The 23,799-nt window shown below is 43.6% G+C and overlaps 2 protein-coding genes across 2 annotated transcripts; one reads left to right on the top strand and one right to left on the bottom strand.

Moving 5' to 3' along the window:
• Positions 1 to 2,134: 2,134 nt before the first annotated feature.
• Positions 2,135 to 6,898, top strand: LOC139413309 (glutamate receptor U1-like). The gene is made up of 10 exons (XM_071160522.1): positions 2,135 to 2,236; positions 2,367 to 2,487; positions 4,185 to 4,219; positions 4,365 to 4,544; positions 5,027 to 5,250; positions 5,367 to 5,464; positions 5,593 to 5,810; positions 5,987 to 6,206; positions 6,377 to 6,621; positions 6,763 to 6,898. The coding sequence occupies exons 2-10, from the start codon at positions 2,418 to 2,420 to the stop codon at positions 6,865 to 6,867; spliced, it is 1,395 nt and encodes a 464-aa protein (XP_071016623.1). The 5' UTR covers positions 2,135 to 2,236; positions 2,367 to 2,417; the 3' UTR covers positions 6,868 to 6,898.
• A 5-nt stretch (positions 6,899 to 6,903) lies between these two features.
• LOC139413310 (phospholipase C, eta 2b) lies at positions 6,904 to 21,815 on the bottom strand. The gene is made up of 21 exons (XM_071160523.1): positions 21,176 to 21,815; positions 19,857 to 20,003; positions 19,373 to 19,616; positions 18,928 to 19,057; positions 16,024 to 16,194; positions 15,833 to 15,926; positions 15,459 to 15,662; positions 12,772 to 12,892; positions 12,495 to 12,666; positions 12,226 to 12,333; positions 11,695 to 11,769; positions 11,186 to 11,286; positions 10,987 to 11,075; positions 10,675 to 10,860; positions 10,415 to 10,522; positions 10,139 to 10,263; positions 9,940 to 10,024; positions 9,616 to 9,762; positions 9,355 to 9,434; positions 8,071 to 9,220; positions 6,904 to 7,867 (listed from the first exon to the last, which is right to left on the bottom strand). Exons 1-21 carry the CDS (start codon positions 21,639 to 21,641, stop codon positions 7,851 to 7,853), a joined length of 4,020 nt encoding a protein of 1,339 aa, XP_071016624.1. The 5' UTR covers positions 21,642 to 21,815; the 3' UTR covers positions 6,904 to 7,850.
• Positions 21,816 to 23,799: the final 1,984 nt, after the last annotated feature.

Below are 23,799 nucleotides of genomic sequence, written 5' to 3' on the forward strand. Positions count from 1 at the left end.
TGTAGTAAAAAAAAAGTAAAACATACTTTTTTTGGTGTATCTGTACTTTACTTTACTATTAATATTTTTTGACAACTTTTACTTTAACTTAAAATCAAATCAACATGGTTAGCAGATGTTATTGCAAGTGTAACGAAATGCTTGTGCTTCCAGTTCTGACAATGCAGGAATATCTAACAAGTAATATCTAAGAATTCCACCACAACTACCTTATACACACAAATCTAAGTAAAGGAATGGAATAAGAATATATAAATATACATTTATGGATGAGCAATGTCAGAGCGACATAGGCTAAGATGCAATAGATGGAATAGAATACAGTATATACATATGAGATGAGTAATGCAAGATATGTAAACATTATTAAAGTGGCAATAAAGTGACTAGTGTTCCATTTATTAAAGTGGCCAATGATTTCAAGTCTGTATGTAGGCAGCAGCCTCTGTGCTAGTGATGGCTGTTTATCAGTCTGATGGCCTTGCGATAGAAGCTGTTTTTCAGTCTCTCCGTCCCAGCTTTGATGCACCTCGCTTTCTGGATGGTAGCGGGGTGAACAGGTATTGGCTCGGGTGGTTGGTACTTCACTACATTCCTAAAGACAATTACGTCCTTTTTACTCCATACATTTTCCCTGACACCCAAAAGTACTCGTCACATTTTGCCCGCTTAGCAGGACAAGAAAATTGTCCAATTCACGCACTTATAAAGAGAACATCCCTGGTCATCCCTACTGCCTCTGATCTCACTGACTCACGAAACACAAATGCTTCGATTGTAAATGATGTCTGAGTGTTGGAGTGTGACCCTGGATATCCGTCAATTAAAAATATTTGCTTAATATAAGGAATTTGAAACAATTTATACTTGAAATGTTTTATTTTGATACTTAAGTATATTTAAAACAAATTACTTTTAGACTTTTACTCAAGTAGTATTTTACTGAGTGACTTTCACTTTAGTCATTTTCTATCAATGTATCTTTACTTTTACTCAAGTATGACAATTGGGTACTTTTTCCACCACTGATTATGAGATAGTAAGTCATTATTATAAAATATGTAAGTCATAATTATGAGATAGCAAGTCTTTATTATGAGATAGTAAGTCATACTAATGAGATACTAAGTCATAATTGGGAGATAGTAAGTCTGGATCCTGGACATTTAACAGTCCTGCTACCATCCAGAAGGCGAGGTCAGTACAGGTGCATCAAAGCTGGGACCGAGCAAGGCCATCAGACTGTTATGTCAATGGAATATTAATTATTTTTAATACATTTGCTAAAAATTCTAAACCTGTTTTTACTTTGTCATTATAGGGTATAGATTTATGAGGGGGGGGGGAAACAATTGAATCCATTTGAGAATAATGCTATAATTTAACAAAATGTGGAAAAAGCCAAGGGGTCTGAATACTTTTTGAAGACATTATATCTGTAACGGCTTTCTTCCTGGGAAGGAGAGGCGGACCAAAATGCAGCGTGGTTGTAGTTCATGTTTTTTAATAAGAAAACTAAACATGAACATAATACAAAACAATACACCGAAACAGTCCTAACTGGTGCAGAAAACACTAAGACAGGAAACAACCACCCACAAAACCCAACACAAAACAGGCTACCTAAATATGGTTCCCAATCAGAGACAATCACTAACACCTGCCTCTGATTGAGAACCATATCAGGCCAAACATAGAAATAGACAAACTAGACACACAACATAGAATGCCCACCCAGCTCACGTCCTGACCAACACTAAAACAAGGAAAACACCCAAGAACTATGGTCAGAACGTGACAATATCTCATCATTTTGACTTGATATCTCATAATTGTGACTTACTATCTCATACCTCGTAGTCAGATTTTCTTTTTTTTTATGTGTGTCAGGAACGAGCTTCCATACTCTACTCCCCAGCTGGTTTATAGCCTATGTATAGCCTTGCTCTGTAAGAAGGTGTAAATCTGAGGTGATCATCCAACCAGCAAGCAATTGGGAAGATACCATTAGTTATAGAAACACAGGCATTTGAATCTTCCAAACATATTGTTAAGTGACACAGTCACAGGGGACAAACTCATTCTCCACCCACAAAAAAATCCATTGGCTGTTTTAGCAGCTCTGTTGTGCTGGGATGAATATTTCTCATCATCATTTGCCCTCGTTCATCAGGATCAGTCTATAGCTGGAAGCCTCAACACAGCCGACTCACTTTACAGCTAACAATCTTATCAGGTATGGAAGATCTCTTTCATTTGTGTATTGTCATATATGTAATATATCCATGCTTCATAACTACTGTATTTTTAGTCCACTGTTCAATTTGAGTACGACATTAGCTTCTTTTGTTCTCTGAATTGAATAGTTTGTGAAATCACGTTGATACCACGACATCATTAGGATCAGAGGTGAAACCATGAGGGTGCTGTTGGGTGTCATCCTGTGCACCATGGTGCTTCTACTGCCCCTAAGGAGCTGTGCTGCGGGTAATACACTGTTTAATGTACATCTTACTGTGCTCATAAATCCAGTTCATTCTTTGTCTGTTTGTCGGTTACGAAAGCAAGCAAAACTGTGTAAAACAGGAATCTTGACGTGCATGAGATTCACCATAACCTGGTCTAAACGCTGTTATCGTCAAGCCAAACAATCGGGCCTCAAAGCAATCTTCAATTCTAAACGTTCTTTCGTTTAATGACCACTAATGAGCTTGAGAATAAAATAGAGGATTTGTTTGGTATGACAATGAGTGACAAGGAGTTGGCATCAGGGGCAGACATAGCAATTTGGGGGCCCATTTCAAATTCTGTTGAGGGCCCTTCTAACAGCCCTATACATTTACCGCTTGATTGTTATTATTATCCAACAATTAAAATGTTTATAGATAGGTTTTAGAAATCTGTTGAATTGGTGACTTACTGAAATCTGCGTAAATCAGTCAGTGGACGGGGACCCTTGGGTAGCTGGCGTCCATTTAATTTGAAATCTATGAAACACAGCTCAGTCCAACTCTGATTGGCATGATAACAGAAACAGACTGCCGCTCAAACTAAATTCCCAAAAAAACATGAGAAAATGTAAAATGACAAAATGTAGACGTTTTTCTTTAGCCGTTTGACCAGTCGATGCGCTTGTGTTGGCAGCGTGGCAGTGTATATGCTTATTTTGGTGCCAGACTCCTCGTGTTCTCTCTGCTTGACAAGTTATGAATGAGGAGACTGTCAGCTGGGCATGGCATCAAAGTGAGGGGCCGCATCCTGTCTGGCATACACGCACCACTCTGACAGAAAAAGAAGCGAGCCAGCTGACATGCTCACAAAAATGGTAATAAATCAATTCAATGCAACAAACAAGGAGCCTTGTGTTCAAATGTGGCCAAAAAGTGACAGGGCCCTTGAAGAGCTTGTATGGGTGTCATATTTTGAATAGGACGAGCTGATGTGTGTCAGGACCTCCCTATGGTGTTGAGGGAGCCCTGTGGCCTTAGCCTGAATCAAGGCTTTTGATACTCTGACTGCCGTCCTACCCCATAGTGCCATGTCTTTGTGATGGCTTGAAATAACTCACAAACTGGAATATGGCTGTAAATAGATCTTAACGGTTTTGAACACTTTCAAGTGGGAAAGGAGAGTGGCCAGCTCTCTGGGATGCCGGAAACCAGTTGTGATGACTAAGAAGGCATCAATGCACCCCCATGTTTACCTCTCACTATCTGCAAAGGGGTCACCGACTCAGGGTATAAGGGCTAAAGATGGCCACAGCACAAAGAGCTCTTTGAATCCGCCGGCTACATTTGGAAGGCACTCCAATTGCACTCCAAATGAAAGAAAAAGATTTGTGAATTAGGGATGTCAAGCCAGTGGGACCGGAAAGACGCTTTGGCAATGCTTCAATGCCGACGGAGAAGGTCTGCCAGAGCCCTCTCCCCTCTCTGTTCAGTGTGTAAGCATGCACGCTGTTGTCCTCCTGTGTATATGCCTTTATTCAATTGATGTGTTGATGTACTTAGAAAGCACTCACAATGCTGACGCTGTTGGAGATGCTGTGAATCACAAGTGATTCACCTAAAAATGTCATTGGCAAGGTTCAAATGCAACTTCAAGTAGTTTATCTTCCTCTTTGATTTGGATGCGGGTGAATCAGGGTAGCCTCTATATCTCGCTAATATCTATTTCTCCTTTAGCAATGCGACCAGACTTGACAATCACTACAATAAAGGTAATTAAAGGGCGCATGTCTCTGTCACTCTATACTGTATTGACTGCAAGCATTTTCTACTCCATTTCAACCCATTTGCTGCTGTATAAACAAGATTGATGATGATTCAGAAGTCAGAATCGTTCTTCTGTGCCTCACCCTTCAGCAAGATCCATACACCATGTCCAAAGGCTCTCAGATGGAAGGTTACTGCATGGACCTGCTGTCTGAACTGGCCAAGAAACTGGACTTCAAGTACAACGTGCACCTGGTGAAAGATGGGTCTTATGGCAGGCAGGATGAGACTGGGGCCTGGAACGGGATGATCGGAGAGGTGGTGAGAAAGGTGAGCAAAGCAAACTTTTTCATAGATTAGTGATTACAGTGCGGAACATCTGCTCCCCTTTCTGCTTACGATTGATACTGTCCATTCCAATGTGTCCATAACCATGCGGGAAGTTACTCATGCAGATAAAACGTTTTAAAATGTGATGATCTACTTTCGTTGGTGGAGTTTAAACACTTGATCGGTGTATATATCGTAGAAGAGTGTAATTGTTTTTAGGACAGCTGTTTTTACCCAAGACGTTTGTGTTTTTAATGTTCAATGTTTTTGTTGTACTGTATGTGTGTTTATTGTTTTGTTTAATGTTGTGTTAGTGTATGTAAATGGTTTTGTCTGAAACGTCGTTCCCTCTACTGCTGGACCAGGTCTCTCTTGGAAAAGAGATGTTATCTCAATGAGAAAAAAACGGTATAAATAAAAGTTAAAATTGTAAATTTTAAAAAGCAAATGTAAAATATAAATCTATATTCTTATCCCTGTAGGAGGCTGACCTGGCGATTGCTCCTCTGACCCTCACTGCTGCCCGGGAGAAGGTTGTGGGGATGACCAAACCCTTCATGCAGACAGGCATCAGCATTCTCCTGAGGAAAGACATCTCAGAAGAGGCTGGCATCTTTGACTTCCTGAACGCCTTCTCAGTAGAGACCTGGGTGGGGATCCTCGCTGCGTACCTGGGCACTGCTATCTCCATCTGTGTAGTAGCCAGGTGAATTATGTTGTGAGGAAGTTTCATCAGAAAATACATTTATCATGTACTGAGTCTGGCTGGAACCTTTTGCAAGTATAATTTAAAAACTGTTAAACAAACATTTTCCAACACAGACTCAGCCCATGTGAGTGGAGTCAACCCCAGACTGAGGAAAACAGCTTTACTTTCAGCCACAGTTTGTGGTACACTGCTGGAGCCCTCACTCTACAGGGTAACTAACAGGGATTTAACCAGGCATTTCAAACAATAGAGTACCTGCACCAAAACAACAACACAAGAGCGGTGTATGGTCTGTGTGGTTTGGTGTTCTGATTTAGTATTGCTTCTTCTTATTCTCAGGTGCCGGTCCACACCCCAAAGCTTTATCAGGACGCATAATATGCTGCACCTGGTGGTTGTTTGGTCTGGTCCTCTTGGCTTGCTATTTCTCCAACCTCAGCACATCTCAGGGCTCAGACTCCAATCAACTGATGGTGAAAGGGTTTGAGGACTTGGCCAACCAGCAAGGGATTGAGTATGGGACCCTGTCTGGCTCCTCCACACTTGCCTTCTTCAAGGTGAGGCCAGTGCCCCCTGCCACACCCCATCCCCTGGTATCCCCTTCTTTTCCCCTTCGCTCTTTGCCCTCAAATGATTGGGCTCACGTGTCAGTGTCTCCATTCTGTCAGTCCTCTCAGCGGCACGCTGACGCTCTCTTCCTCTCTGTCTGTGGTTTTTCTTTTCCTTGGTGTAGAACTCTAATAACCCAACCTACCGCAGGATCTACGAGCACATGGAGAGAGCCAAGAGTTTTGTGTCATCAATGGATGAGGGTGTTCGCCGGGCAAAGGAGGGCAACTTTGCCTTCATTGGAGAGTCTGTGTCACTAGACTTGGTGGCGGCTCGTCACTGTGAGCTGGTCCGTGTCCATGAGGTCATCGGCATGAGAGGGTACAGCATCGCAGGCACCCTGGGTGAGCCACATGTCTAGGGAGTGAGATATCATACGGCAAAACACATTGACTGGAACCTCTGAACTTTATTTATACGTGATAATGTTCTTACACTCACCGTACTCATGCGACACAAATACTTTCTCGAACAAGCCAGCTGATGTGCAAATGGTACTGTCTGTGTCATCCAGGCTCTCCCATGCTGAAGAACCTTAGTGTGGCCATCCTGGAGCTGAGTGAGGCAGGAGAGCTGGCTTACCTGCGCAGTAAGTGGTGGGCCAGCAGCTGCATGGCAGACGCAGCCAAGGCCTCCCCCTTCCAGCCCCACAGCCTGAAGGGCATGTTCCTGGTGCTTGCTCTGGGCCTGGGGCTAGGGGTGCTGCTGGCTGTCCTGGAGCTCACCACCAAGTCCCGGAGCAATGCCAGGGAGCAGAGGGTGAGCAACACATATGCACACACGGTCTAACACTGGGTTTTAATGAAGAGTGGTGGTTTGTGGGAATATTCCATATGAATAGATAAGCAGATTTGCCTGGTCAAGATTGCTCTACACATCGCTCCAATTTGCTCCCCACAGAAATCCTATTGCACAGTGTTGTCTGATGAACTGAGTCAGCGCTTGAGGACCACCGCCACCAACCAGAAGAGGAGCCAGGAAACCACAGACAAAGACAAAGCATGAGTAGAAATGATAGTAGATACTCCACTATATAAGCATTTGTCACTATGCAGGTCTTGACATGAGTTTTGTTCTAGATACTTTTTTTTTTAACCACAAAGAAACACTGTGTATCAGATATGCTTGCAGACTATTTCCAGGCTGTTATATGACATGTGTTAGTTAACAGAGTAATAAATAGCGTACTGGAGAGGTGGAGTAAATTAACAATTCTACAGTATTATTATGTTGAAGATATTTTATTGAGAAAAAAACATGTATATCTACTGTTACAAATAATTTCATGTGTAGTGATTTAGAAAGGTTTAAGAGCGGTGCAAAAATAGAAATGAAACCTGAAGGTCCAAGTCAAGTCATCTTGTAAATTAGGAAAAATCATCACTTTCAAAGAGTTTACATTTCAGTACTTTTGGTCAGCACAAATACTGAGAGCAATATATTACTGTTATTAATGAAATGATGCAGTACATTCGTTTTAAAGTAGATCATACATTTACATATTATAGATACCAAGTATACTGAACTGTTTTTGTACAATTGGCAGCACACATTTCGCACATTCGTTTCAAACCTATAAAACCGTCTGTTTACTTACATAACATGTTTTGTCATTATAGAACTCAACACATTTTTTTAAAAAGCATTATGTCATAGAACGATGTTGATGTAAAAGTTACGGCACATCTTTCAATAAAACCAGTCTAGTAATGAATGCATGTTCCATTCTGTTCCGTTCAGAACGATTCACTTTGGTATTCAGTTGTATTAACAAAAGATGCATCGTGATGCAAAAATTACACTATCCACATAAAAAGTAAGTGATTACCTTATACAAAAAAAACTTGTTCGGTCTCAAAATGTGATGACATTTGTACATACATCTAGATACATACAAGGTAACGCTATATGTTTACAAGTGTATTTCCTACTCCCATGCTTATTCCAATTGGCTGCTCACTGCTGTGGTCCTTGTAAGCGTCTGGTTACTATAGCGTAGAGTAATCTGCAAATAAAACACAGCGAACAAAATTGTCATTACTATAATTCCAGGGTCATCAATCAACATTGATTTTGTAATGTCGATGATCTGAGCATACAGGTACACATACTTTGTGACTCAAAAACAATACATCTTTAACACCAGCATGCTCTCTAGCTGGGATATAATAACAGAATAAGATATCGTATAATAAGAGTCACATTTACCGTAAAAAAAGAGTGGCGATTTACAGCGAATCTCCTTCATCTTTTGGTCAAAGAGGGCATTCATCTCTCTCTGCAGGGTGCCCACTTCCCTCTGCCCACTGACTGGCACGCGCGAGGGCATGAGCTCCAGACGTAGACTGTCTATACTGCCACCACTGCTGGAGTCACTGTCAGACAGGTAGAGGCCGTTGGGTATAGGCTGGTGGCCATAGCGGCAATGGTTCTGGGGGGGAGGGGAAGGTGTCTGAGGCTGCCAGTGCACAGCAGCCCTGCGGTTAACTACCGGGGTGATGGGGGAGGTATGCTGCTTTCGTGGAACACTGCGAGAGCGGGCCTTTGTCCGTGATGTATTGGAGGGGCGTTGGCTGGCTGGGGTCTCCAGGGTCCGTCTAACTCTGACAGGGGAGGATGGTGGGTGTCGGTTCCGGAGAATGACCTCAGGATGAGACTGGGGCTGGGCCTGGGGTAGGGACTGGGGCTGCGGATGGAGCTGGGGTTGGGGCTGATTCAGATGTTCTGATACAGTTTGGAGTGCAGGCTTACTGTTAAGCTTTGTCAGTGGTTCTCCTGCTATGTCCTCAATCTCAGGTGGGTCTGGCTCAAATGACCGACCCGAGTTGTCCTGGCCCGGCCAGTGTGCATGGAAAGACTGAACCTGGTCTTCCAGATCTGGCCAGGCTGCCTGAAACGACTGCGTTTGGCTCTCTGGTTCTGGACTCTGTGGCTGAGACGACTGAAACACGTCCTCCAGATCTGGGCTTGTTGCTGTGATGCACGGGATGGACGCCCCAGAGTTGGAGAAGGTGGAGGACATGCGGACAAGGATGCCCTTCCTTTTCCCCTCCTTCTTTTTCTCCTCTTTCGGAGAAGCACACTGGATTTCCTCCTCCAGAATTTGCACCGTGTGAGCTCGCTTCAGTGGTTCACTCTGAGTCCCTCTATGGAGGTAGTCTATGACCGCAGGCGTCAGTAACATGCTGCCGTTCCCGCTGCTCTCCTGGGAGTAGGAGTCCAGGTCCTTGCGGTACTGCTGACGGACGTCCTCTGATGAGTAAGTGGAGAGGTGCATGGAGACCGCCTTTGGCTCCTTGGCCGACCCTTTCTTCGTGGCTTTTTTCAAAAAACCCTTCACAGCATTACTTGGCTTAACCTACGTGACAGAAAACAAGACATGCTTTCATCAAGTGTTGAATTCAAGAGAAAGTGAGCTGTGAATTGACTCGCTGTTAAGAAAATCCCAGCAATGCAGGTAAAGCAAAAACTCAACCCAGTGCTTAGGCCTACCTTTCCTGTGATGTCATTTACAGCAACATGAACAAAGATGGAGGCCTCCTCCATGCCCTCAAGATAGACATGGCGATAACCTTAAACATGTTTTGAAAAGATGATAAGGTCAAATGAACCATTTATCACATTAATCCCAAAATTACATGCATTTCATTTTCGTAGAGCAATCCATGAAAATGGTGCACTTGTTATGTTGACGATCCAAATGTCTTCTGTCTGATGAAGTAGAGACCTGGTTAATCCCTCCAGCTACCTTACCTGGCATCATGCTGACGAATGCTATGGTCCTCTGTCCAATGAAGTTTTGTCCTATCGGATCATGGTCCCACACCTGGAAACGCACCAGTGCAATCTGGGTCATGTGGAGGGTGAAGACCAAGCTCTCCTCCCACATGGGATTGAAGCCTACAATGGCACCAGAGAAGGAAGGAGACTATTAACTTCCATTGCATTTCCACAACCTTTTAGTGCTTTTCATTCAACAGAAGTTTAACAGAATATCAAAATGTATAGTCGAATGAGCACCTTGTTAAAAAAAAAAAACGGAAACTAAATAGCTGTTGATTTAAGATCAATGCTCACCATTGTCATCCACCACCCTTGTCTGCTGCTTACAGCAATCAATAGGCAGACCGATGATCTCCACCTCTACAAAAGGATCAATAATCTACAACAACAACAAAGAAGACACATTCACATACAGCGCACGAGTGACAAGACAAATAGCCTTGTAGTCTCCTCACATAAAAGAGGTCAATTGAGGATGTCTGACATGTCTCACCTCCCCTCTATCCCCCAGCATTGAGTCTTTGGGTTTAGGAAGCTGCTGCCCACTGATAATCTTCAGCACCAATTGAGTCTTACTCTGTCCTGGCAGAGGGTCCTCCAGCGTAGGGTTAAAGAAACCTGGGCAACACAGAGGGCAACATTCAGCCAGCAAACTCTTATTCTGAGGAACAACTACTGTGCATTTATAGTGTTCAATTGTATAACCCGTTTGCTCATGTCTGTATTTTGGCTTCAACTACAGTTACCCATGTTTTCTAATAGTACCCACCTTTGTTCATGCACCTGGGCTTCAGTAAGTATCCACAGTTGCCATTGGTTGAGAACTTGGCTCTGTTCAGTTCAAGCATGCGGCCCTCTGTCTGGTAATTCAGTGCAACTGAAAAGATAAGACCAGATAAGAAACACATTTTAGAGTACGACCACTGTTCTGAACCAGACTGAAGTCTAGATATTTGCCTCTAGACTTTGTTTTTCTCTGTAAGCAAAGCAAAGTACGCTTAAAGGTATTGCATGAGCAGGGTATTTTACCCATATGGCATCCTGCGTTCCAAAAGGGCTGTGGGTTGAAGTTGCTAGAGTCCACACGGTAGTTGGAGGGGTAAACACGCAGTAGCTGTCTCTGGTTTAATCGCACCAACTGAGCTGGCTTCAGAGCCATGATCTGGTTCACAATGCTTTCATTGAGGGAAGACACTTGCCAACTGGTCATATAAGCTGCCGACCAGAAAACACATAGGTTCAGACACACTGACAAGAGATAGAATGACTCCCATGCTGAAAGATCTTGTACCATTGTTGAGTAAAGCAGAAATGATTTTGTTTGAATATGGACACTACTACCTTGTGTTTCAATGTCATGGACCCGGACAGACTTGGTGTACTTGACAAGGTCAGACAGGGCTCGGGATAACCTCATCGTCTTCCCTTTCCTGAGGGTGAATAAGGGAGGGCCAGAGATAATTGGATGCATGGGTCAATGTTTAAAAGTTCAAGTAAATGGTTTGATAACAGTATAACAGTCATGTTTGATTGGCTTTACTTGTTGTGGTACACAATTAGTGTTTTGTCTCTCATGATGGGGTTCTCTTGGTCTGCATGGTCTAAATTGAGCATTGGCTTCTTTTTCTTCTTCTTTTTCCTCTAAGCACAAGAAATGAACAGTCAGCGTTTAGTCCAGATGGGGGCATTTCTACTGTAACAAGAGCATGTTAGAGCTGTAGAAAATGTCTCTCAAAGCAATACACTGTCACTGTCAGGAAAGTCACACAGAAAAGCTGATGCAGGCCTATGGTGACAACGACTATTTTCACACGCTAGTGTTGGCAAAGGGGGGTGGTGAAGGGAGTTTGTGATTTGCATTTGTGCTGGTGAGGTAAGAGTCATTTGCATGGTGGAGGGAATGGTGAAGAGGAAGAGTGAAGTTCATTTGCATAAACATGATTGGAAAGCGCGGTGAAGCGAAGGCCGGGTAAGGAGGTAGGGAGGGAGGGAGGTAGGGAGGGAGGGAGGGAGGGAGGGAGGGAGTTGTACGAGAGAGAATAGGCTGACCTTGCGTCTGAAGCTGCCCATGATAGACCTGCGTTTCTTGGGTTTGGATTCATCTGCAGTGCCAGCAGCGTTCCCCTTGAATAGTCAAACATATTCAAGACTCTAGACTCCCTGCAGACACAATCAATCAGCCACCTAGCTATCTCACTGTCTGATGGAATTCCTAAGGGCCTTGGCATTCTTCTCATGACAGAGCACCTGATAACATCACGTGGTGTGCTTTTCATTGTTCTCTGAAGTCAGCAACAACAACAAAGTACAGCAATCAGATATTTGCATCTAGGTAAACTGAAACACATGAAATTCACATAACATCCACTGTAAAACAGCCATTAATTGAAGTAGTTTTCAGACAAAGAATAAGTGCACTAGGCTTACAGTAATGAAACGTTCATTGATGCCTCACATTCGGCGTATTATGCCACCTACAGGGGCTTTTAGGAACACTACAAATGTCCTGGGATAGTTTTACTCAATACATTGATATTTTACCCTCAGTCTATTTTAGCTAAACGGTAGTAATGTCCTTACATCTGTGTTTATCTGGGTGTCATCTTCATCCTCCTCTTCCTCACTGTCTTCATCCGACACATCCCCCTCCTCTGCATCACCATCAATGTTTGCTGGAAGCTTCTTTCCCTGTGGAATAACAACCAGTCTGTTTACTACATTACCTTTTTTTTACGGAAAGTGTTCTGTAATGTCGTTTTAGAGTTTTATGATTTGGACATCGCCGCTATGGAAATGACTGACTGCTACTATTGGTTGCGCAGTACATTGATAAAGAAATATGGCTTTACCTTGACTAGAACTTTCCCTTTCAGGAGCTCTGGGGAGGGCAACTTTCTGAATTCATTCATGTTGACCGTGGACAGGTCCACCTTATCCTGGAGCACCTCCAACAGATACTCAGCCATCTTCTTCTGCTGGGGCACTGTGCAATGGTTCTCTATGGATAAGATCACCGGGTACCTGAGGATGTACGGCACAACATATTGGAATGTGTGTTGCCCATGAATGGTTTTCTATTGCTATTTATACCTGGGCAGGACATGGTGACAAAATAAAGGTACTCACTGATTCTTTGTGAAGGCATATTTGTTAACGGTTTCAATGACGTCTTTGAAGAGGATCTTGGATGTCAGGGTGTAGCCATGATGGACGATAGGCTCCCCGTCTGGTCCATCCCAGCAGTCCACTGACAGACACAGTGAGGGAGTGAGTAAGTGAGTGAGTGAGTGAGTGAGTGACGAGGATGGTAAATACTGTTATACAACGGGTGAGTCTAATCCTGGATTCTGATTGGTTAAAACCGCATTCCAGCCAGTGTCTATTTAAGCAATAAGGCCCGAGGCGGTGGGGTATATGGGGTGGCAGGTAGCCTAGTGGTTAGAGCGTTGGGCCAGGAACCGAAAGGTTGGTAGATCGAATCCCTTAGCTGACAAGGTAAAAATATGTTGTTCTGCCCCTGAACAAGGCAGTTATCCCATTGTTCCTAGGCTGTCATTGTAAATAAGATTTTGTTTTTAACTGACTAGCCTAGTTAAATAAAAAATATGGCCAATATACCACGTGTCTAAGAACAGCCTTTAGCTGTGGAATATTGGCCATATACCACAAACCCCTGAGGTGCCTGATTGCTATTATAAACTGATTAACAATGTAATTAGATCAGTAAAAATAAATGTTTCGTCAAACCCATGGTATATGGTGGGTCTAATCCTGGATGCTAACGGGTTAAAACTGCATTCCAGCCAGTGTCTATTCCACAAGTTACCGCTAGCTAAAGCTATGACGTTAAATGCCTATCTACTCTGTCCCATCTCACTGCGCAATCCACTCTCTCATCAGCCCAGCCAGGCAATTTATAAACTTGATCTCCACTATCAATAGCATTTAGACACTATATCCCATTTCTTTTAGACTATCATTTGATTTAATTTTCAAAAGCGGAGATTTGTATAAACCTTGCTGTCTGTCTCTCCGAAATTTGTAACATTGTTTCAAGATATTGAAATTCGATTTCCAGCTGTCCTATGGCAATGAACCTGTCGGGAGTCGAGAGGAAACACACAGGCAGGCAGCATTTCTCAGCCAGTCGAAATCATAAATCTGCTGGCATCATTTTTTACAAAGAAATGTCAATAGAAAACAGGTAAAACGAGATGAAATGCAGCTAGTTTGCTGTCATTCCATTTTCAGTTTAAAGTGATTGTGTTAGCTGTGTAGTTGGCTGTCTCATTTGAACAGGGGCCTGGCGGCAGAGAAAATGTTCAATGCTATGCGAAATCGCACATAATTAGTTAATTGCTATGGATGTATCCCCCCAACAATCACTAGAAAACAGCTTTAACAAACATAAATGCAGCCACTTTGCTGATATTCTGGCTACACTGTTTGACGTCACTGTGTTAGCCAAAGTTGGCTAGCTGGCAAGCAAGGGATAAGAATGATGCCAGAAAGAAAGAACGACCAGGCGGCTTGGGAAGCAACCATAGCTTTGTGTCGGGACAAAAACTTGTGGAAGGATGAAATAGTATGAATAAATTCATCAAGATAATGTTTTTAATGAAACATATGTCAATCACTATTTGAATATGTTGGTAACCCGTTGTACAAAAGTAATAATGCCCTCATCTCGGGCCTAACAACAACCGTGCCAATATATCCTCCAAACACCGGCTTTCTTTGATGGGGTTTTATCGGCGGTTGGCATCCAAAGTTATGGTGCATTACCGCCACCTACTGTACTGGAGTATGGGCCAGCGATAGGGATAATCGAAATCCTACCTCCCAGCCATGTTGCTCTTAAAAAATATATCAACATATTTGAGACTATATCTAATGACGTTCTACTCAATATACTCTTTAAAATAATGTCCTGTATCCTCTTCTTCCTCATACTAGATGTCAGCCTCTCTCTTTCCCTCTGATACTCCCCACACTGTAGCAATACATGCTCCACGGTCTCTGTTTCCTGTCAATAATCACACTTTCCTGTTGGATGCTTTCCTATCACATTTAAGGTCTTATTTAACTGGCTGTGTCCCACCCTTAATCTTGTAAAAATGGCCTCCTCTCTTATGTCCCTTCCTGCTGTCCTACCCTCCCCGACTTTCCTCTGTACTTGAAATAAATGCCTGCCCTTAGTATCTCTATTCCACTGCTTCTGCTATCTCTGCACCATCACTGTTCATATCAGGCTTTTTGCCTCTGCCTTGCTCATTAAAACTACAACATCAACATTCCCACTAGTAAGTGCTTGTTTAGCCAGTATATCAGCTGCCTCGTTCCCCTCCACCCCCACATGGACAGGGACTCAAGTAAATCTTATCTGTATACCCATCTGTCTAATCCTGCCATGGGTTTGTAGCATCTTATCAAGCAGGTCTTGTCTGCTACGTGAGCTAAAGGACTGGAGACTCATCAACACGGCACATGAATCAGAGCAACAACTACTCCGCCTGGTTTGACTTCCTTCACCCTCTGCAAGGCCAACAGAATGGCCATCAGCTCTGCCGTATATACAGCCAGATGATCTGTAATACGTTTCCTGACTGCCACCCCACATTCCTGCACTACAAATGCTGACCCAGTACGTCCTGTCCTTGGATCTTTTGAATAATCTGTGTAAATGGCTATAAAGTCTCTTAAACAAATCAGCAAACACCGGCTTCTCTGGCATAACACTTAAGCTGGAGTACAGCACTGCAATGTTTTGAGTAGGGAGGCAGTTGAACGGCCATTATAGTGTCTAAGCTTACCTTCCACACAGCGACAGCCAGCCTGGAGCACATAGGCGTACATGTCTACCCTGGACTCAGACAGAAGCTGGTCCCCTGTCAGGTAGGTGTTGTGGGACGAGGCTATGAAGTAGTTACACAGGGGCTGAGTCATGTCCTGGTGCACACGATGGTGGTCTGGTTTAAAGATGTCTCCTGCTGGACTTCGCATGTAATTGGTGAAACCTGAGGTAAGAAACAGGATGTGTGACTTTTCTTTGATTGACATACTGTTACTGTACTTGGAGATGCACCATGTCTATTCATGTGTATGTGCCTATTTCTGTGGGCTGTGATACTTTAGTTACAGGCGCTTGTGTGATGAAATCTACTTCAAAATCATGCAAAATCCTTACCATCGATACCCAGAACCATATTCTGTAGGTTTTGAGAACATGGCTCAAACTGGCTCACTATCTCCAGACAATATTCTCTGGTTACACCCGCCATCTACCAAACAGAAACATTGTGATGAAAAATGAGCAAATATGCAGAATATTTGTTGTTGTTGTTGAAACGTTATATTCTGCTTTTAATTCAGTTTTACCTTCTGTTCATTTTCCATGAAACGGACCAGGTCATTTAGGTCCATGAACTCTTTGTTATTACTGTAGGAGAGCATGATGAGATAGAGGCCTCTGCGTGTAGACATCATCTTATAGAAGGTACAGAATTCTTCAAAAGCTAACGAACCCTGGTTGTCATCTGTGTCTGCTTTCTGAGGATGGAAAGAACATATGTAGGGTTCTAGTTAAGGTTAGGGTGAGGGTTAGCCACTTAGAAAAGAGAGTTCCTCAAGGGTTATTTGATGGTGATGGTTCTATGTGAAACCATAATGACTCAAAGAACCTTTGAACCCTTCAATGCTTCTTTGCAGTTCAGAAAATACTGCCCATCTCTGCCTACATGATTCTTCAAAAGGCTCTTTGTAGAACCTTCGAGATTAAGAAAGGGCTTTTATAGAACCATTCTCCATAAAGGTTCTATAAAGAACCATTAAAATAGGGTTCTATACAGCACCAAGAAAGGTTGTAATAATATCAGAACCATTTTTGGTGCTATATCCATGGGTCACTCTGTTGTTTCCATGGGTTGCACCACCGTCACTCTGTTGCGTCATTTCCATTGTTATGAACGTTATACAGACGCCACAGCCATGTTGGTGCCCAAAGTCCAGTGATGCCCACTCATTCTGAACCGGGCCTAATGACTGTTTAGTCTAAATTACACTATAGTGGCCTGGAAATATGATGACATTGCTAAAGTAGACAAATATTTAGTAGGAATAAACTGTGCCATGATTATCATGTTGTCAAATTTACTTTAGACAGATGACAAAGTTATTAGCTAGCATTATCATGCTGAAACATGATGGGATGGCGGCAGATGAATGGTATGACAATGGGACTCAGGATCCCGTCACGGTATCTCGGTGCCATCAAATTGCCATTCATTGTCCGTAGCTTATGCCTGCCCATACCATAACCCCACCGGAATCATGGGGCACTCTGTTCACAACATTGACACCAGCCAACCGCTTGCCCACACAACACCATACACCAGGGGTGGGCATTTCCAGTCATCAGGGGCCTGATTGGTGTCACAGTTTTGTCCCAGCTAACACACCTGATTCCAATAATCACCAAATCATGATCTTCAGTTTAGAATGCAATTTGATTAATCAGCTGTGAATGGAGAAAAAGTGTGACAAAAATCAGGCCCCCAAGGACTGGAGTTGCCCACCACTGCCATCTGCCCAGTACAGTTGAAACCGGGATTCATCTGTAAAGAGCATACTTTTCCAGCGTGCCTGAGACGGTTTCAGACAGTTAGTGGTCACACATGGCCTGCGATTGTGAGGCCGGTTGGACATTCCGCCAATTGCTCTAAAACGACATTGGAGTTTGCTTGTGGTAGAGGAATTATCATTGAATTATCTGGAAAAAGCTCTGGTGGACATTCCTGCAGTCAGCAAGCCAATTGCATACTCCCAGCACAAGGAACACCTGTGTAATGATCGTGCTGATTAATCAGCTTCTTGATATGTCACACCTGTCAGGTGGATGGATTATCTTGGCAAAGGAGAAATGCTCACTAACAGGGATTTAAACACATTTTCTGCACACAATTTGAGAGAAATTAGCTTTTTGTGTGTATTTCAGGGACCAACCCTTTACATCTTGCATTTATATTTTTGTTCAGTATAATTACTTGCCCCGTTTCAGGAATGTCATTTTATTTCCAAGCCACTTTTTGAGATAAAGATACAAATTGAGATAAAGCCAGAGACTCTGGGTTCGCGCCCAGGCTCTGTCGTAGCCGGCCGTGACCGGGAGGTCCGTGAGGCGACGCACAATTGGCCTAGCATCGTCCGGGTTAGGGAGGGTTTGCGCACTAGCGACTCCTGTGGCAGGCCGGGCGCAGTGCACGCTAACCAGGTCGCCAGGTGCACAGTGTTTCCTCGGCTGGCTTCCGGGTTGGATGCGCGGCTGGCTTCCGGGTTGGATGCGCGGCTGGCTTCCGGGTTGGATGCGCGGCTGGCTTCCGGGTTGGATGCGCGGCTGGCTTCCGGGTTGGATGCGCGCTGTGTTAAGAAGCAGTGCGGCCTGGTTGGGTTGTGTTTCGGAGGACGCATGGCTTTCGACCTTCGTCTCTCCCGAGCCCATACGGGAGCTGTAGCGATGAGACAAGATAGTAACTACTAACAATTGGATTACAACGAAATTGGGGAAAAAAGGGGTTCAAATAAAAAATAAAAAAAAGATTGAGATAAAGACACAGAACAAATCCTTCTTGCACAGCCACAAAACAAAACTGTGTCTAACATGTGGGGTTAAAAAAGATGGAAGACAGGTAATGCAATGTGCCTTAGTATGAATTACTGGAGCAGTGTGAACACGTACAGTAGGCTAATACAACCGTAGCCATCTATTCTGTTCAACGGTGACCATATGGCCTGGTCTTCCAGCAGCGAGCTTCTCATGTACAGCGACCAACCTGCACTCTCTCAAGGTACGGCTAGGAAATCCTGAGACAAGATAACACATCCTAAGCTAGGATTGGAGATCAGGCCATGATCTTTGACCCCTAAACCCCTCTGGAAGAGTCTTGTCAGAGTGAAACCCTATTGCTGGCTTCTAAAGTAGCCTAGGGTTAAGTCCTCTCACCTTTCAGACAGAACTATGGGATAGCTACAGTATACACAACACTGTACATTGTGTGCCAAACCATGTAAGGACACCTGAAATGCAAGCTCTTGCAAAGTAGTTTATAATTGATACTGGGTTTTCACGTGATACATATAATGACCTTCTGTAAAACGACTTTTAAAAGATGACAATTACTTGTTATTGCATTCTAGGGTGTAATGAGAAACATTGAGATACAAGTACATCAATATGTTCTTGGTGAGTTCATCCCCAGATTTATGAACATCTGAATATGATCTCACCTTAAACATCTCCCTGACTTTCTGCCTGGGCAGGTTCACGTTGAGTTTGTGGAGTAACTGAAGAACCTCGCCCAGGCTCAAATTGCCGTCCCCGTTTTTGTCTGCCTCTGAGAAGGTCTGCTGTAACCATGTGAAATAAGAGTTAAGGATGAGACACGGAGACCAGTGACCAATGACATTTCTTTTAGTGTGCATCAAAATGCATCCTATGTGACAAGACATCCCCTGGGATTACATGTGTTGCTACACGTGATTTTACACAAACGTTGGAAAGTATCATATCCTCATTGAATCAAATGCCCACAGGCTGATGATATTCAGGTCTTATTATGTCAGTCAAATGGTTGTATTCTATGGTGTTGCAGGATGGCCTATGTTCTACTGTCATAATTGGGTCATAAGGCCCTCTGAGTGATATGCTCCATAGTGACAGAGTAAAGGATATTGGTCCCTTTTGCGTTGTCTCTTTGCCAGACTGTCCTCGTCACTGATGCCAGCCATGAGGTATTTCAGGCCAGTAATCCAGGTACGGGCCTCGTCTCCGTTAGTGGAGACCAGGTCAAGAGACTCCACGTGGTCGCCATGGTAAATACTGAAGCAGCAGTTGGGGTCGAAGCAACTGTCTGCGTAGCGCTGGAAGATCTCAGACTTCTTGCCCTCACACACCTCGTGGATGGAGTCGATGGTTACTGGGATAGAATCAACGTGGAAATGAATCAGAATGTCCTCCAGCAGTCAATCAAATAACCTGTTCATTTTTCAGAAATCTCATAGCTATTTCAGATGAGTTACCAGGCGGCAATACACACACGCGGTACGCGCGTTTGTACATTATGTTCAAATATCTAATGGAATAGGGCTGGTAAAACTGTTGAACATAGACCAAGTAAAAATACTAGAGTATTCCTCACAGTGCCTGTCTGACTCACTTTTAGCTTTATCGTGCTTCCTGGAGGGCCTCCAGCGGATGCAGGACTTGTGTTCATCCAGGTAGAAGAACCTGACCAGGCCCTTCTTCTTCCCTTTCAGTTTGGTCATCTGGGTGCCAGTCTGCATGGTGCACATACACCTCTCCACTGCAAGACAGGCCGCAGGGAGGAAGGCACACACACACTGGGTCAACATCAGATGGCCTCTGTGCTCACACGGTACAGGGCGCCCTGTCCATGTACTCTAGTTGTGTGCCCTAAAATGATAGCATTTGGGCCCATATCGAGTAAGTAAATAGCCTCGCATGAGCCTAGGCTTGTGCGAGTCAGAACGGCTCATAGGAGTAGGAGCCCAGATCCTGTTTCTGTAGCGTGAGGCAGCTTGAAGTACAAGTACACCCCCTGCACAGAACGCTAATCTATGTGGGCCCATATAGTAATTGTTTACTGGGGAAAAAAGAGAAGATGCTGATGCATTGTAAGACGTGTCATGAGCATGTGTAGCCCCATATGTCCTGCAATACTGAATTATCTTTCAATCGGCAGGTGAATTTACAAATGTTATTTCACAGCGCTGGGGAAGCCACGCATATAATCCCTTTCAGATTAATTGAGGAGAATAGCAGGGTTCAAGCAGAGATTTACCAACTAGCAGTTGATTATTAGATTAGCTGACAACGTCAGGGCCAGGATTTAAGGGGCTGTTTATGTTATCAACGTGCACCTTGCACATCAAACACGTCTCTTCTTGTCGTACAGCTGAGATAGATACTTAATCCTTGCAATATCTGTAGTGTAGAATATTCTGCTCTTATACTGACTCATTGGTAGTGCATTGGTAGTAGGCCCACCTACAGCTGACTTAACTGAGCTGGCTCCCATTCTCTTAGGACCCCCCTGTCCCATGACATGTTCGCATGGCATTCATGTTTGTACGGTATTTTTGAGCATGACGGTAAGAGCAGTTAACCTTCCTCTGTAATCTGAGGTAGAGAGAGAGAGAGAGACACACGTGATGCACACTAGTCGGCATCACTCAGTCTAATCTCTAGGGATTGTCTGGAGTCCATATACCCATCATCTACTCCCTGTTACCTGCGTACATGTCACCTGCATTTTCACTCTATTGTGGTGGGAAATCCAGGGTTTAGGGAGCAATAGCAGGTGGTATAGGATATGCTACCTTGTTTCGTACATTTTGTTCAAACTCAGTGGCTAATGACTTACAGCTCTGTATCCTCCCCAAATAGTAAGTCATTAAGTCATTCGAGGGAAGATAAAAATATATGTCAAATATCATATCTCCATCAGTCGCTTACCATATTGACCCAGTCTCCATTTGGGCTGTGCTACGACGCTTCCACCAATCCAGAAGAACTCCTCTGCCAGTCTGGAGATGGAGGTTTTCTGCCACAGCTTTGGGGACGTCATGATGGACGGGGTGGGAGACCTGCTAGAGGACCTGCTGAAGGGGGAGGAGGTCCTTCTCTCTGCGCTCAGAGAGGACAGACAGGGGGAGAACAGTCCAGGAGACAAGGAAGCAAAGGATGGAGAGCCACTCTTCACTGTAGACGATGTAGCCATCACTGGGGTAGAGGTGAGGCTCAGTCTTGGAAATATCGCTGCCATCGGTGGGGTGGTGGTGAGACTCAGCCTTGGAGATCTTGGAGATGGAGCTGTCATCGGTGTGGTGTTGATGGGGTTTAGTCCTGGAGATAAGTTGACGTTCAGTCCTGGAGATAGCGGTGCCATGGCTGAATTGACGTTCATTCCTGTACCACTCATTTAGCTACACACCTGCCTCCCGCTCATGTCCTCTTCCCAGTGTATGTGCCCCTCACACAGCCTTGGTCTCTCCAGTTGGACTGTGGTTCAAACCAAAACGTAATATCCTGAAGACACCTCAAACTCCCTACCATAATCCAGGAAGTATGTCCATTTTCAGAATTGTATTTTACCACGCAGAGTTAAAAAACCTTGTCCTGTACCACCACCTCAGTTTGTATGTGTGTCTCCAGAAGAACTAGCCATAGGACAGGGAGTGAAGGCCCCTGGTTACTCCATTCATTCCCATTCTTCACCAAGCATTCCACAGCACAGGTCCCAGTGACGCAGCCAGTGTACACACAAGTGTGTTTCGCACTGTGGCAGCAGGAGAAGTGTGCAACACACGTCAACCACTAAACCTTCCTCAAGCTGTAATCCTGGGCTAAAGGAGGCCACGGCCTTCGCTGACGGATGTTCACGCAAAATTTAAGCTCTTAAAGAAAGGGAAAGAGGTGGGGATGGGAAGGGATGTTCACTCAGTAGCACAAAAGGGAAGTCCAATCAAGTAGCTGAATGCAGAGTATCCAACCACTCTCAGATAGGAATGGGATATTAGTTTTTGTGGCGTGACTCTGAGTCTAGGCTGCAGTCAAACAAATGAGATTAAGTCTCCCCTTCTCAGCAGCCTGCGGGCACTTCCCTCGTGAGACAATTACCCTCTTTGCAATCAGCATGTAATAACACTAACATGAACATTGTGAATTAGCTCTGCTGTGTATTTTTGGTGTCTGTTCTATGGAAAACACACTGGCCTATCAGAGATACCAAAGTATTTAATTGAATTAAAGTATTGACTCTGCAGGAGGAGGTCTTATGTTCTGCACACCGATTGGCTGATGTTTGTTTTTGTATGTGTGTTGTTGTCCGAGCATCAAAGAAGTTACAAATTGTGCTTTGAATTATCCCTGTTTCTTAGATATGAATACATAATGTTGGCCTATAAATTGTGCTTTGAATTATCCCTGTTTCTTAGATATGAATACATAATTTTGGCCTATAAATTGTGCTTTGAATTATCCCTGTTTCTTAGATATGAATACATAATGTTGGCCTATAAATTGTGCCATCCTGTATTATACTTATGCTAAAATGTTTATGCCGTTTGCTTTATGTTTTGTATTCTTATCTTTTCTTATTTCTTATTGTTGTTGCATTGTCATGAAGGAACCTGCAAGGAAGCATTTCGTTGGACGATGTGTATCCCGTACAGTGCCTTCAGAAAGTATTCACACCTCTTGACTTTTTCCACATGTTGTTGTTACAGCCTGAATTTAAAATGGATTACATTTAGATTTTTTTCACTGGCCTACTCACAATACCCCATAGTGTCAATGTGGAATTATGTTTCTAGAAATGTTTACAAATTAAGACAAAATGTAAAGCTGAAATGTCTTGAGTCAATAAGTATTCGACCCCTTTGTTATGTCAAGCCTAAATAAGTTCAGGAGTAGATATTTGCTTAACAAGTCACATAAGTTGCAAGGACTCACTCCGTGTGCAATAATAGTGTTTAACATGATTTTTGAATGACTACCTCATCTCTGAACCCCACACATACAATTATCTGTAAGGTCCCTCAGTCTAGCAGTGAATTTGAAACACAGATTCAACCACAAAATACCAGGGAGGTTTTCCAATGCCTCGCAAAGAAGGGCACCTATTGGTAGATGGGAAAAAATGTGAGCATGTTGAAGTTTTTAAGTACCTTTTGGATGGTGTATGAATACACCCAGTCACTACAAATATACAAGCGTCCTTCCCAACTCAGATGCCAGAGAGGAAGTAAAACTGCTCAGGGATTTCACCATGATTCCAATTGTGACTTTAAAACAGTTACAGAGTTTAATGGCTGTGATAGGAGAAAACTGAGGAGGGATCAACAACATTGTTGTTACTCCACAATACTAACCTAATTGACAGAGTGAAAAGAAGGAAACCTGTACAGAATGAACATATTCCAAAACATTCATCCTGTTTGCAACAAGCCACTAAATCAATTCACTGTTGGTCCTGAATACAAAGTGTTATTTTTGGGGCAAATCCAGCACACTACTGAGTACCACTCTCCATATTTCCAAGCATAGTTGTGGCTGCATCATGTTATGGGTATGCTTGT

The sequence above is a fragment of the Oncorhynchus clarkii genome, chromosome 7 (assembly GCF_045791955.1).
Source record: "Oncorhynchus clarkii lewisi isolate Uvic-CL-2024 chromosome 7, UVic_Ocla_1.0, whole genome shotgun sequence".
Classification (NCBI taxonomy): Eukaryota; Metazoa; Chordata; class Actinopteri; order Salmoniformes; family Salmonidae; genus Oncorhynchus; species Oncorhynchus clarkii.

Coding starts and splice junctions, on each gene's coding strand:
- LOC139413310 (XM_071160523.1), bottom strand. CDS start 21,641: ATGAGTGGTACAGGAATGAACGTCAATTCAGCCATGGCACCGCTATCT. Junction 10,861..10,986: donor CCATGACATTGAAACACAAG/GTAGTAGTGTCC, acceptor TCTGGTCGGCAG/CTTATATGACCAGTTGGCAA. Junction 10,025..10,138: donor TGCTGGGGGATAGAGGGGAG/GTGAGACATGTC, acceptor TTGTTGTTGTAG/ATTATTGATCCTTTTGTAGA.
- LOC139413309 (XM_071160522.1), top strand. CDS start 2,418: ATGAGGGTGCTGTTGGGTGTCATCCTGTGCACCATGGTGCTTCTACTG. Junction 2,488..4,184: donor CCTAAGGAGCTGTGCTGCGG/GTAATACACTGT, acceptor TTTCTCCTTTAG/CAATGCGACCAGACTTGACA. Junction 6,207..6,376: donor CAGCATCGCAGGCACCCTGG/GTGAGCCACATG, acceptor TGTGTCATCCAG/GCTCTCCCATGCTGAAGAAC.